Here is a 14,155-nt window from a genome sequence, read left to right on the forward strand (position 1 = left end):
TCCAAAGATGAGCGTTTCCAGATACATGGAGGAGGCAATGTGGATACTTTGCGGATGAAATCCATTGGGATATGAGGTTGGAAAGTGACAAATACTGTTTTGGCTCTGAGTGCATGCATGTTGATGCACTCTTAAAGAGGGCGACCAACAAATTTACAACATTCTGAAATACAAGAGGGCTGCAAGGTGCAATTGAAGCCATTTTGAGGTCATCTTCTCAAAAATGGCCCCTCGGTAGATGAAAAAAAGCCAGATGGATGAAAAGGCATTTGTATACTTCTGAGCAAAACCTTATGGGCATCTCCTGACATCCAAACAATGCAAGGAATTCTCTGCATCTGGAGCCTGATGCAAGAAAAACGCAAGGAGTAAAATATTGCCATCCATATGGAATGAATGAGGAGTACAGATGAACACCTTGTGTTTATAAACAGGAGTAGAAGACGAGATGGAGTCTGTAACTACTTCACTCTGCAGGAGGTAACCACATCAAACAAAACAATGTTCTAAGTAGTAATTTGGCATGACTTGTCAAATTGCTTACAAGCCAAGACTCAAAGCATGAAGTTGCAATCTTACACAGGATGATGCCTCCAAACTAGAAAGGAATGAAGACATTTCATAAGGTTTTAGAATGAAAACCTTCATCAAGCGTATAGACCCTTCCCTTTTTACCACAATAGGCCAAGAATGATTCCCTTGGTATGCCAGACATGGGCAGATGTGAACCAAAGTTGCAATGAGAGTCACCCTATATGTCAAGGACTGCTGCCACGTCTTAGCCACTTACTCTTGTATAAGATCTTTGCAGACCTCCTCCTAGCAGCTTGTAGAAAACTCAGGTTGGCATCAGAAACCCTCAAATGACAATAATCTAAGATCTCAGCAACTAGCCACCAAAGCTGAAAGATAGAGTGAAATGGAAAGCACTAGTTACTTTTGCTGGAACAGCAGACTGGTTGTCCAGATGTTGAAAAGGGCCCTCAATGGCTGGATTAATTAGGTCAGAGAGCTAACAGCAGTTCGTTCATAGATGGCTGAGTGCATCACAGAGCATCCAGTGGAAACACAAAACTTCAAGATGGATATAGGGATCAGAAGAAGCATGAAGAGGTGTATAGAAACTCGGGTTTGGGATAAGCTACCAGAATAATTTAACAGCTGTTTTAATATTTATAAAAATAAAAGTCACAGGCAAAGTCAGACTTTAGATAAATATTTGGGAAAAGTAACTTTTAGAAAGTTAAACTTTTACTGCATGACCCTCCTGTGGTCTAATAAGTATTAGTTTGCTAGTAGCTGGCCCCAGTCAGTGCTTCCACTTAACATGGAAATGAAAACTGCTAACAGAGCAGAAACAATGGCTTAGGCCTTCTGGCAGGAATACTTGGTGTGAGATGTGACTTTGTTTTATTTTTCAGCCATCCGTTCTGAAGTAAGTGTCAGGATGGGGCAGGGCCAGTGATGCTGAGTGGCAACAGCAGGGAGCTGTGCATTTTAAAATGTGCATATCTCTTTGGCCGGCTGTCTTGGGCTGGTCAGCCAGACATGCGCATTTTGTAGTTCTCAAGCCCAGCTGTCTTAGATAGCTGGGTTAGAGAACGAGCAGTCCTCCAGTGCTGTAAGGAGCATTGTAAGAGCCTGCTCTATCAAATCCCGGTGCTGCTTTTATGCTGTGAAAGCAGCACCAGGATTGGGTAGTTCAGTTTCCTGCGTCGCAGCTTTCTGTGAAGACACCAGAAGGAGGAGGACGTCACGCGGCAACTTACAAAGGTAGGCCAATTTTTTTTTTGTGTGTGCCCCACACCACACTCGGTACAAGCCAGCCGCCTTTGTAGTTAGATAGTCATTAAATGTTTCCGGCAGCGAATGAAGTCACTCAATACATGCCTGCAGTGCATCAATGTCAGAATTCTGTGTTCATATTGTTTAAAAATCAAACAGTTTGCGACTAGGTTTCCATTGCATTGGTTTAAATTTTACTCTTCTGGAACAGCCAACACTTAGTAGGCAGGGCCTTAAGTGGGCCGGGTCTCACCGGGTCTGAGCACCGGCAGTTTTTTTTTTAAAGGGGGCTTCGAAACGGGTCTCTATTGGGCTCTGTTTTGTGCCCTGGCACAGGCGGTCCTTTTTTTCCCCGGACTGCAGTGACAGCAGGCATATAGATGTGCGCGTGGTGAGCGTTGTAGAGGAAGGGAAGTCCTTTAAAGTAAGTCATTTTCTCTCTGGATTTCCCTTCTCTTTTTGAAACTCAGGAGCTGCAACATTGTCAACATTGTCGTGGTGTCACCAGGGCTTTAAGTGGAAGTTTTTTCAATATTCTATACAAGCCATAGTTGCTGCTTATTTATCTTATGCAACTAACAACCATTGACAAAGCCAATTCTCCCTTAGTTTGCTGCAATAATCCATTTAAAGTATTTAGACAGCAATCAAATGCTTTTTAACAGTATTTCTTACTATTTACTGTTTTAGGTTTAAGTTTTAGAAAGGAAGAAATACTGATTTTCACTTCTTTTCCAAATACTTTTACCAGCCTAGACTTAACTCATACAGGCCATGCCGGAAAAAAAGGCCACGTGGTGACCCTACCTGTACCAACAGGCCAGAGGGTGTCGTACATGGGTGTGTAGCGCCAATGGGTGGATTCAAACAACTCTCAAAGTCCTCGAGCTAATGTAATGTAGTTACCGTGTCGCCTGCAGCTGCCTCGGATCCACCCTGCCTGCAGCTCGCTCCGTCATGTCGTAGTACGTCATCAGCACGAACACCTTCTCGCAGGAATAGTGCCTTTGCCACTCCATTCTGTTGTAAGCAAAGTTCTGTCGGGGGAAAACAAAAATCAAAGTAACATACTCAAGGACAGTGACTCCTTGATGGCGAAACCAGCAAATCAGGAAACAATATTAAAGCATGGGTATTAATGTGTTTTGTTTACACTTCATAGTTAATTTGTCCTGTGAAGTACAGTTTACGATTTTACTCTGGTATCTTTGTGCGTATGACAATCAAGAACCCCCGTCGAAGTTACTAGACGCTATGGGTAAAAATAATAACATCAATTTAGTATATTAAATACGGAATACTTACTTTTTAAATCGATAAATACTCACAAGCATTTAAAAAAAACAATTTAAAATACCAGACATACAATACCTCCAAAATGTGTTTAAAACTGCATCCAAGGTGACAGCCAAGTGGTTGCAGACCAAACGGGAATATACGTGGTAAGATGAGGGATGCAGAGTAGGGGATCATGGGATCCTTGTGCCATCTTGTGGTAATCGTCGGAAGTGCATACGCCTTTAAAAACTAAAGTGATGCGCAGCTCCCACAAGCTGAGTGAATCATGTTTACGAGTGCGTATTTAAGTTGGTTACCTTCGTAGAGAGCTGCATCTCGGATGTTAGAACCGACAGCTGTGTTTGCCCCGAAGGGCGGGGGGAGGTGCCATGTAGGTCAGTGGGCATGTAAGTGATCAAGCTGGGGTTGAACAAGAGCAGAAGGTAGGGTTGTGCTGAATCTAAAAGTTCATGATGTAAGTAACTAAGCAAAGTTGTGAATGCAAGGTTAGAATGCTGATGTTTGTAAATGAGAGTAACAGATTTCCTTGGGGTAGAGAATGATGTACACCAGTTACTGCGGGAGGGCATAGACTCGGCCTGTTTTGACAAGACTCCTGTCATGATGAACTCACCCTTTAATCCCCATTGGGTGTCCTGATGGGAAACAGTGGGCGTAGATGTAACCGGCCCAATAGTGGGTAAGATGGAAAGTCACTATTCAGTTTAATACTGATGGATTCATTTTCAAAATGACTAGCAGTAGTAGAGATAGTTGATGCGGGTACTATTGTAAAGTTTTTGCACAGTATTTTCCAGAGAGAAGGTATCCCAAAGAGAATAACTAGTTTTCAGACAGAGAATGTTGGTACATTTTTGAAATGTACTGGCACAGCACATACAACTACTCCTGTGTATCACCCTGGGACAGCGGCAAAGTAGAAAGAGCCAATAGGGCGATATTATAATCGGTGGCCTCGTGTGTGCCACTTGCCGCTGCTACCAATGATTTAACTAAGCAGTGTTCATTAAACACACTTTTATATTTTCATGCGCACTGCCAGGGCGCATGTAAACCCGCCTGGCCTTGTCTCCAGGCTCCTGGTGACAGGAAGAAGAGGGGACTGGGGCACACATCAGCTAGAGTGTTGTTTAGAAGACACAGCATTCTGTAGGTGAATATCTATCTGGATTCTACATGTGAGGGGTGTAGTTCAACTACAATACCCTCACACAGGTGCAGCCCGTTTCATTTAGCAAACATACTGCACATGCCTCAGTGGCTGTCGAGGTGCACATTAGTGCATCACTGCGGCCAATGAGGAGCCACGCAGAGCAGCAAAGGCAGGATCCCAAGCACGGCCCCAACTTCTCATATGGCTGTGCTTCCAGTCCTATCAAGAAGCTGGGAGAAGGACTGCGGTAGGTTTCCTCCTTTTCAAACCAGGCATTGCTGCTCTGTCTGGCTCCTCACTGGTAAACGTGGCTTGCTGTGCCAATGTCCAGCACCAGATTGCTGCTCTGCTACTGCCATGGATCATCCGAGTTGCAAGCAAAGTAAGTTTAAAAAATAAATGTTTCTCTGTGCATGTGGGTGTATGTGTTTGTGAGTGTGTTTCGCAGCGACAGAGTAAATGTGATAGAGTAACTGTGTGTGAGTGTTTGAGAAGATTAATGGGAGTGAAAGTGAGAATATGATTTAGAGTGTGTGGATAAGTGAATGTGAAGGTGTGAGTGAGTGAAGGAGTGTGAGTGCATTCGAAGGAGTGAGTGATTGAAGTTTGTAGGAGGGCATTTAAGTTAGTTAGGGTTGTAGCTATCAATTGTGCAGCTGGTACCATTGCATAAAGGCCCAGAATCAGCGAGTATCAAAGGGTGAGTGTATGCAAGTGTGTTTGTGAGAACCAGTGAGTATGTTTTTTTGCGAGTAACAGTGAGTGGGTGTGAGTATGCGCGAGAATGTTTATGGGAGAGAGTGTGAGTTTGAGTGAGGGGGAACAGGCAGAATGTGAGGAATGAGTATAAATCAGAGAGTGAGTAAGAGTGTATTCTTTTGTGTGTTTTAGGATTGTGAGTCTACCGCTAGCCATGGCATACGCAATAACATTCTGGGCTTATGGCAGCACCCAAGGTAACATACTGCCTATGACATATTGAAGCTAATTAGTGGCATAAGGAAGGGTATATATCCATAGCAAAATGCAGGCTCTAAAACACTAGAAGTATTTCTTGGTATGGGGCTCTCCCTGTAGAAAAATGTTGGTGCTTGCATACTGAAGGAAATTCTAGGCAAGTGCTAACCTGTGGGAAAATACTGTGCTAACGTGTGGGAAAATACTGGCACTGGGACACTGGAGGTAACTCTTGGTATAAGAGAGGACGCCCAGGGCATAACGCAGGCTCTGAAATACTGAAACTAATACCCGATATAAAGGGACACCTACGGCAAATGCTGGTGCTGGGATTCAAGAGGCATATCTTTGCCATCGAGAGGGCAGCCATGGCATATTGGGGCTGAGGGGGATGGAGGAAGCAAACCATGAGAAAAATCTGACTCCGAAATACGGAGGTAATTGTTGCTATATGGGCCACCCATAGTATATTGGCAGTATCAATGTCGAATTTCTGGTACTGAATTATTGTATATAATTCTTCGCATAAATGGGTACTGATAACTAAATGTTGGCACTCAAGGCAAACTTTGAAAAAAATGGAGTGAAGATCAGCTCGCTCAGTTGTCAAAGAAAAGTGTGAAATATTGGACTGTTGAAGTTAAGCAATGTATGTGGGTTCCTTGCATAACTCTGTCAGTAACTAGTTGGAATTATTTCACTACCATGTGGGGTAGGTTTCCTTTCTTTAAAGATAATGTGAGCTGGATGGCAGGGCGTAAGAAAGTGGAACTATCAGTTGATATGGTGAAGGAAACATTGGTAAGGTTCAAAAAGTATATAAGGAATGTGAAAGTGAGGAGTTTGTGAGGGTGAAACGTTCAGTATGAAGAGGAAAGGGAACGAAAGATTCTATGAACATGTACGAGTGATGAGTAAATGAAAATGGTGGCATTTTGGGAGGTTTGCTAAGTGTAATATGGGGTGCAAATCGGGAAGTGAAGTGTGGGTCAAAGTATAGTAGGAATTTCAATTGGTTGACACTGTTGGTGGAAGTGATGCTTCCGGTGACACTGAGAATACTTATGATACATCTATTTCCAGAGACATGCCTCTTATGGAAGCAGCCCCATCCAGAGACTCCGCAACAGAAAGTGTTACAACACAGACATATGGTGATAGAATTAACGAAGGACTTTTTGGGTGTATTGTTACTCGTCCTACACATTTCAGAGATTTGATTCCAAATTATGACAACTATTTGGTAAAGTATCTTATATCACATTTTGTGTTGCTAAGGGGGGAGATGTGATGGGTTGGATTCTACGGCTTCGTTATCTAAGAAGCCAATTAACGTTTGGAACAGATCTTTGGAGCGAAGGGAGAAGTGCGGATGCTCAGGGCTGAATTAAATACAGAGGTGAACTCACCTTTGAACCCCATCTTGAGAGGGAGGTGTTTTAGGCGGTAAGGCTAGCTGCCAGGCGTCTCCACGGCAGGATGATTTGAAAGGGAATAGGTCTTACACCTCTAGAGGCAGGGTCCAACTGACTGAGAACAGTCTACCTGGAGTCCATGAACCAGAATCCCCGTCAATGACACCAAGCCCCGAGGTAAGCATGTCAATAGAACCGTCTCGGGAGGCTGCCCAGGCAAAACCAATAAACATAACCACGGATAAAGACTCACAATATATAATTACTGAAGACACGACACATCTCCCTTTATGACAACAAAACAAAATCAATAAAGCTCAGAATATTTTCAGTGATGAGGAAGTTGAGACGCCCTTCCATACTCGGTGTATGCTGCAGCGCTGTTACTATTAGCTCTGACTTCTTCTGGCCGCTACCCTGATCGCCATTATTTGTAACCGTGTGCGAGTTACTTTCCTCACCCATCAACTCTAGTCCCCCAAACAACTCGCGCCATTCTCTATCATTTAGGAGTTTCGAAAAAACATTGAAAAAAGTAATCTAGTGGGAACTTGCTAGGGGTAATAAAAAGATTTACACTTTGGGCACAGTTTCTGTATATTCCTTACAGCAGGTGGACTTAAATAATGACGAGGTGCTATCGCGTTTATATTGTAGCGCGTTAAAGTGTCTTTTAAAATGAACGCTAAAAATCAAAGCTTTCAGCTTGACCGCAAAACATTGTTCGGAAATAAAAAGGCGTACGCGCCGACGCCAGTAGTGTAATGTAGACAGATGACCGCAGAAATGCTGAGGCTCTGTGGGTGTCTGCATCCATGCCCGCCACATCTTTCAATGCCACAGAGGAGCAGACACGCCCTGCCGCACAGAAACATCAGACATTGATGAGAACATCATTACTGGTAGGAGGCGCGCCAGCTTCACAAAGTACCCCTGACGCGCCTGGTTCACGCATCTGCGAAGCCCTGGGCAGCGCGTGGCTAGGATTACACCTCTAACAAGAGATAATCCCAGGGATCGGTGCGGGACTAGCAAAACTGTAGAAAACGATTCCTCTGCAAAACTGGATTGCGTGTTAAAGATTATTTGTGCAAATGTTTGTTTGTTGTATTTTTGTGTGTGTAGGCTTTGCAACCCCACGCGTCCGTGCTTCGGCACAGTCCCGTATCTGTACCTTCATGGATCCCCCGCAGCCCGGAGAGGGTCCCCATAGTCCAGCTCCCAGAGCCGGGGCCACGAGCCAGACATCCAGTAGAAGTCCCCGCGGTGGGAAACCATGAATACACCAGGCGTGTCCGTGGTTCAGAGGCGCCCGCGCCGCCTGCCACTGCCCCCTTCCAGCCCTCAGCGGCGATCAGCTGTGCATCCCGAACCCAATGCCCTGACGAACGCGGGCGATTTCACCGATTTACTTTAGAGCGTCTAGGAGCCTCCGTTAGAGCGCGGTATTAAACCATGAGGTTTTTAAAAAGCAAAATAGCTATTAAACGGTGGTATTCCAAACAAGCATGTTGGTGGAAACGTTTAATGCAAGATGAAATCTCACGTTCATAATTTTGGAGTGAGAAGTTTCAGTGCTTTGAGTCACCCTTTTGGTGAAACAAGCGCTATAAAATACATTACGGTGTGCTCCCTGTGTCGATTCAGAGTAATATCAGGGGCTGCAGGAAGCGGGGTGGTTTGAAACCACAGCAGCTGTAATGAAAGGGAGACAGCCCATATTTCGTTAGGTGCTGGGTGCGTTTCTACACACGACCCCTGCGCTCCTCTTCACACGCCGGAGGCCAGACTGGAAGGCGCCACTGTCCTGCTCACAGGAAGGTGGCCCAGCGACACTCGTCCCCTGCCACAAAATTAGAGCAGGAATGTGAAAGTGAAAATGTACTTCTGGTCACCTGTGCCGACCTGGGCCAGAAGGCCCGGTTTGGCACGTGAGCGCCAGATGTCGCATGGCGGCAGCAGCGTGGGCAGGAGCCGGCGGGCATTAAACGAGGGGCGATCGGTGCAGGCAGCATGGGGGTGTGGAGCGCGGGGGTGTGGAGCGCAGGTGTGCGAAGCGAGGCACGAAGCCCACCCGGCAGACCAGCAAATTAAATTATCACTACACACCAATCATAAACATCCAATCTACGGCGCACAAACCCTCAAATTGGAGCAAGAACTCTAAACCGAATACAGCTCTGAAACGTCATGCCTCAGGATTCCAAACACCATAGTTTAATCCGGTAATATTGTCAGAAGAACCCTGTTCCACTTTCTGGGCGTCAGTAAAACCTAGACAATCCAGGAAGCATGCGCACACGCGATTAAAACAAGCGCTGGCAAAGCCAATAGGTCTCGCCAATATGAGAGCTATTGCCTTTGGTAATAGGTTTTAGCCATGTTGTGCACCATTGTGGCTGCTGCTCAGCATAGCCAAACGTCAGTGGCATGGTGTGGGGCGGGGTAGATTGCAGTGGGATAGGTTCTGGTAGAGTAGAATGGGGTAGATTGGAGGTGCGTGGAGTAGACTGGGTTGGGGTAGAGGGCATACATTGGTTTAGAGTAGCATGGAGTGGGGTACACCTTGGTTTAGAGTAGAGTGGGGTAGATTGGTTTAGAGTAGAGTGGGGTAGATTGGTTTAGAGTAGAGTGGGGTAGATTGGCTCAGAGTAGTGGGAGTAGATTGTAGTGGGGTAGATTGAGTGGAGAAGAGGGAGATAGATTGAGCTGAGTGGGGAAGGTTGCAGTTGAGTGGGGTAGACTGTAGTGTAATGGGGTCAATTAGAGTGGAAAGGGGTTGGGTAGATCTGGGTGGATTGCAGTAGACAGGAGTGCAGTAGATCAGGTTAAAGCGGAAGGATGTATATTGGGGTAGATAGGGAAAGAGTGGGGTAGAGTGGATTGGGGTAGAGTGGATTGGAGTAGAGTGATTTGGAGCAGAGTGGAGTGGGACACGTTAGAGTGGAGTGGGGCACTTGGAATGGGGTAGATTGGGTGGATTAGAGTAGGGTAGATTGGAGAGAAGTGGGATGGATTGGAGTGGAGCGGGGTACTTGGGAGTGGGGTAGATTGGGTGGATTAGAGTAGGGTAGATTGGGGTTGAGTTTAATGGGGTAGATTGGAGTGGGATAGATTGGAGCGTGGCAGTTTGAAGTGAGGAAGATTGGGGTAGGGTTGAGTGGGGTAGAGTGGAGTAGATTGGGCTAGACTGGAATGGGGTAGATCGGATTAGATTACAGTAGAGTGTGGTAGATTGGAGTGAGTTAGATTGGAGTGAAGTGGCGTACAATGGAGCGGGGTAGAGTGGAGAGGGATAGACTGGAGTGGAGTAGAGTGGGGTAGTTTGGGTGGATTTGAGTAGGGTAGAGTGGTGCATGTTAGATTGGAGTAGGGTAGAGTGGAGTGGGGTATATTGGGGTAGAATGGAGTAAAGTAGATTTTTAGTGGAGTAGAGTGGGGTAGATTGGAGTGGAGATAAGTAGCAGTAGATTGGGGTGTAGTGGGGTGCATTGGAGAGGAGCAGATTGGGTGGATTAGAGTATGGTAGATTGGAATGGCAGACTGGAGTAGGGCAGATTGTAGTGAATTGGATTGGGGTAAATTGGAGTGGGGTAGAATGATTTGGGGTATATTGGAGTTGAATGGGTGTAGAATGGAGTGGAATATTGTGGAGTGGTGAGCCGTGTCGTAGAGTGTCTTACAGTGGAGTGGTGTGGAGTGGCATGGCACAGAGTGGAAGGGCAAAGTGGAGCAGAGGTGTTCAAACCTTTGTCAGTCGAGCCCCCCCATCTAAACCTTTTTACACGTCGAGCCCCCCTCACCACCACCACCACCACCACCTGACAAAAAAGTTCTGGAACCTGGTATTCTGCATCATTGATGGCCATTCCCTCCTGCACAGCCCAGGCGGTATAGGGCAAATAATATTAAATAAAGTAAGAGTGTTTAGTAAACTGAAGTTTTTGTAGTGCATGTGCTTATTCTAAAGTTCAAATGAAAAGTCTCCAATAAAAGAATTAGCACACAAAATTACATTGGTGCTTTATCTTTCACATAAAACACAAAATTTAGGATTGATTAGCAAAAACACTCCCAAAACACAGGTGTGGGAGTGCATGTTTTTCTCCACAGAGACAATGTGTGGACGGATTCTTGCTTCTGCCATCCTTAGCTTGTGCTCCACTTACAGTCTTGAGCAGTGCCTGGAAACGGGAGTGCTCACAAAGTTTTGTACTATATTTTTTGCAGTTTTATATAGCACGAACATGACCCAAAGGTATTGGAGCGCTTTACAGGAGCATCTTTTACATTACACAAGCACAAATTAATTTTTTGTAAGCACAGGGAGATTAAGTGATTTGCCCAGAATCACAGGATGTTGAGCAGACATCAAGAATTGAACCTGGTTTCCCAGCTCTACAGTCATCAGCTCTGGCTGCTGTGCCACATCCTTGCCCCTAAACAAGATATCAGAAAAAGAAGTATCTTTGATTCTGGAATAAAATCTGTTGGCATCTCATTCTGGGCAGTGTGCAACACCCGCTTTGACGTGGTGCCAGTGTGGGTGCGACTGTGATTTGCTACAGTGATGCAGCGACAGGTGCCACCGCCTCAGCACATGTTGCAGCAGAAGGCCACGCTTCCGGTTTTAGACGTCACATGGATCGAGGAGAGCTCCAGTGGGCAGTCTCTCCTGTGAGCTGTCCCATTTCAATCTCTGCCCTCCCTGCAAGTTTCAACAGCAGCTAGGGCCATGGGGTCTGACTGAATTGCTGAACATTGATAATCCGTAGCCCCCCTTTGTCACTCACCTCCACGCAGACATGGCTGAAGAGCATGGGTACGCGAGGCAGGACACAACAGTGAGATATGGTATGGACACGGATTTTATCATCATGTGAGAATTGACAGTATCTGAATCGGTGGCGGCAGCCATGTAAAAGGCCTTAAAAAACATACAGGACCTCCTGTCTGACCAGTTTCGACTTGCAAAGGGTCGCAGTTCGAACACACCCTGTGGGTGAAGGAGGATCCCCAAATTGTGGATCAGAGATAAGAGAAATCCGGAACAAAGGCATACTCTTTTGACAAGTTGCATTTGCGAAGACCAAAGGGATGAGGTAGCTGTTGGGTCCAGTGGTGTATTTTGACCAGATAAGGGTGCCGCCCAAAAAGGAGCTTCTGACTAAGACCTGGGGGATACAAATGCCTTCACATCAGGAGCGCAACGCCCATAGGGCTCAAAGGGCTTCCCTCACCCACCCCCCCCTGTTGTGTGTGTCAGCCCAGTGTAAGTCAGCTTCCTGGGCACAACACACAGACAGTTTTGGAGCTGCCAGCCGCACCAGAGTACTTCACAGGTCTTTAAAAGAACATTTACGCGTTAACAAGGCTTTGTTGTTTTTTCACCCTTCTTAGAGCCCCTGCATCTTCACTCTTCCTATTGCTGGAAGAATTAGTCCCCCCCTTCCCGAAATTGTTGCGCCTCTGGCCTTTAAAGACCTGTGGCTCCAGACACCCTCAGCCAAGCACCCAGCAGCTGGAGCTGCAGCAACCCGGGCTGAGTTAAACGACTCGCGCCTGGAAGCAACAATAGAAGGTGAAGTGGTGGGGTGAAGTGTGCGCCCCCCAAGGGGGGCGTGCCCCACAGTTTGTAGACCTATGGCTGTAGAGTGAAGTGGTATAGAGTGTTCTAGAGAGGAGTAGTGTAAAGTGGAGTGGTATAGAGTGGAGTATGCATGGTGTGGTAGTGCACTGCCATAACAGATAACACATTTCCAATTGAAAATAGCCATTAGATTTGCACAGACATACAGTTTTACTGCGCACAAATGATAATCTGTGGAAATGTCACCATAATGTAATGTATTGTATGGCTTAATTTCTACTGGTATCATTCTGATGTATTCAAAAGTATCAGCACAGTTTATTTTTGTTGTGTGCTAGAAAAGATAACATCCTACAGCCTGTCCTTTTGCATGGGTACTCAGCAGGATGGATTGTCACATAAATGCTCTAACTTTGAAGTTTGCGAAAGAAAGGCAAACACCAATGTTCCATTGAAATACAAAGCCTGACATTTGACCTCTATCTTTGAATGCACAGCAAATGAGACAAGATAAGAAAATATATTTTTTTAAAGGCCTGTTATAGATAATGAGTACTGGGGAGGATATAGCAAAGAAGGAATGCTCACGGGAGAGACGAAGTCAAGTTGGACAGCCTAAAACAACAAGCAAATGACAGTGCCAGCTAGGAAAACTGCACTCAGTAGAGTGGATCAACAAAAAGAAAAAAATGGGTTCCAAAAGTACAAGCAGTGTAAGGACACAAGTACTTGAGCCATGCTCTGGGGGAGGGTCACATGCAAGAAGAGGGAAGTGCAGAATGCTTAGGTGGCCAGCTGGAAGCAAGCAACCGAGAGTGCCCTTGAAGCCCACCAATGGTAAGTAATGGGAGGGCTCCAAACCCACTAACAGTAAACAAAATGTCTTGAAGAGACAACACATGTGCTGTCTATGTGAGACCTAAAAAGGAAAGCAGGAAGGAGAGATGAAGCAGAGCAAAGAAGGAAGAGGAGAAAGGACAGGTAGGAGAGGAAAGCTTGGAGACCTGGCAGGGAGTTAGGTGTAAAAAACTGCAGTGGTGGGAAAACCAGGCGACACAGAACAAATGAAAAATAGGGCGACACGAGAGGGAGAGACAGATTAGAATGTTGGCAACAGGGTGAAGGGTAGAGGGCAGCATTTATAGAGCTTGTAGTCAGCTGAAGGGCATCATGGCGATGCCATCTAAAGCAGCAAGTGTCAGAGAGGTAGGCCTAGCCAAGTTCTAGGTCCAAGATCCAGAGATTGAAGAAAACTCCAGTGTTTTGGAATGTATAGGAAGCCAGGTTGGGGGGGTTTATTTCTCTCTCCCACCAGCATGCAAAACTAGCTCCTAATCAGGCAAGCACTGTTTCTCTGAGCCAGCCTTGCAATCTCCATAGCAGTGCAGAACAAAGATAGTAGGTTCTGGGTTAGCAGTACCAGCATAACACTTGCATCAATAAATCACTAGGTAATCAACCACAAAAGGACCTTGGGGTCTGGATTAGTGAATCGGGCCGCCCACGGGTGCACCTCCACAAACTGCAGCAGAAGGGGAAAATGGTCACCTATGCACTTTGCAAATTATACGTGACTTTGGATAGCCCATCAATAAAGGCCATACAAAGAGTCCTGAGGGCCAAACTCTTACCGTCCCTCAATTAAAAGACCTGGAAAAAATACATTTCACCGCCTACAGAAAGATATTTCGTTTACCAGCTTGCACCAGGAACACCTTAATTCGTTTGGAATTTGACCTCAACCAACAAAAGCTATAAGAGTTGGCAACTCTCTCAAAATACTTCTTCTTAACAATGGCAGCCCCCACAAACTCTATGAAGGCTGTTTTAAAATCGATTTTCCTACAATCCAGCAACCCATGGTCCGCCTGTCTTGCTTTAGCCAAAGAACTTCTGCAGCTTGCCACAGAGAATTGGGACCCTAGCTTAACCAACCATGCTACTATCAAGGCAACA

General features: G+C 45.7%; 1 protein-coding gene across 1 annotated transcript in view; it reads right to left on the bottom strand.

Moving 5' to 3' along the window:
* Nucleotides 1-14,155, bottom strand: part of GEN1 (GEN1 structure-specific endonuclease) — a 191,430-nt gene that overhangs the window by 35,026 nt on the left and 142,249 nt on the right. Inside the window, exon 11 of the mRNA XM_085610642.1 lies at nucleotides 2,692-2,822. Within this exon, the coding sequence (XP_085466768.1) occupies nucleotides 2,692-2,822 (131 nt within the window). The remainder of the gene's footprint in view (nucleotides 1-2,691; nucleotides 2,823-14,155) is intronic.

Source organism: Triturus cristatus, chromosome 6, assembly GCF_964204655.1.
Source record: "Triturus cristatus chromosome 6, aTriCri1.1, whole genome shotgun sequence".
Lineage (NCBI taxonomy): Eukaryota > Metazoa > Chordata > Amphibia > Caudata > Salamandridae > Triturus > Triturus cristatus.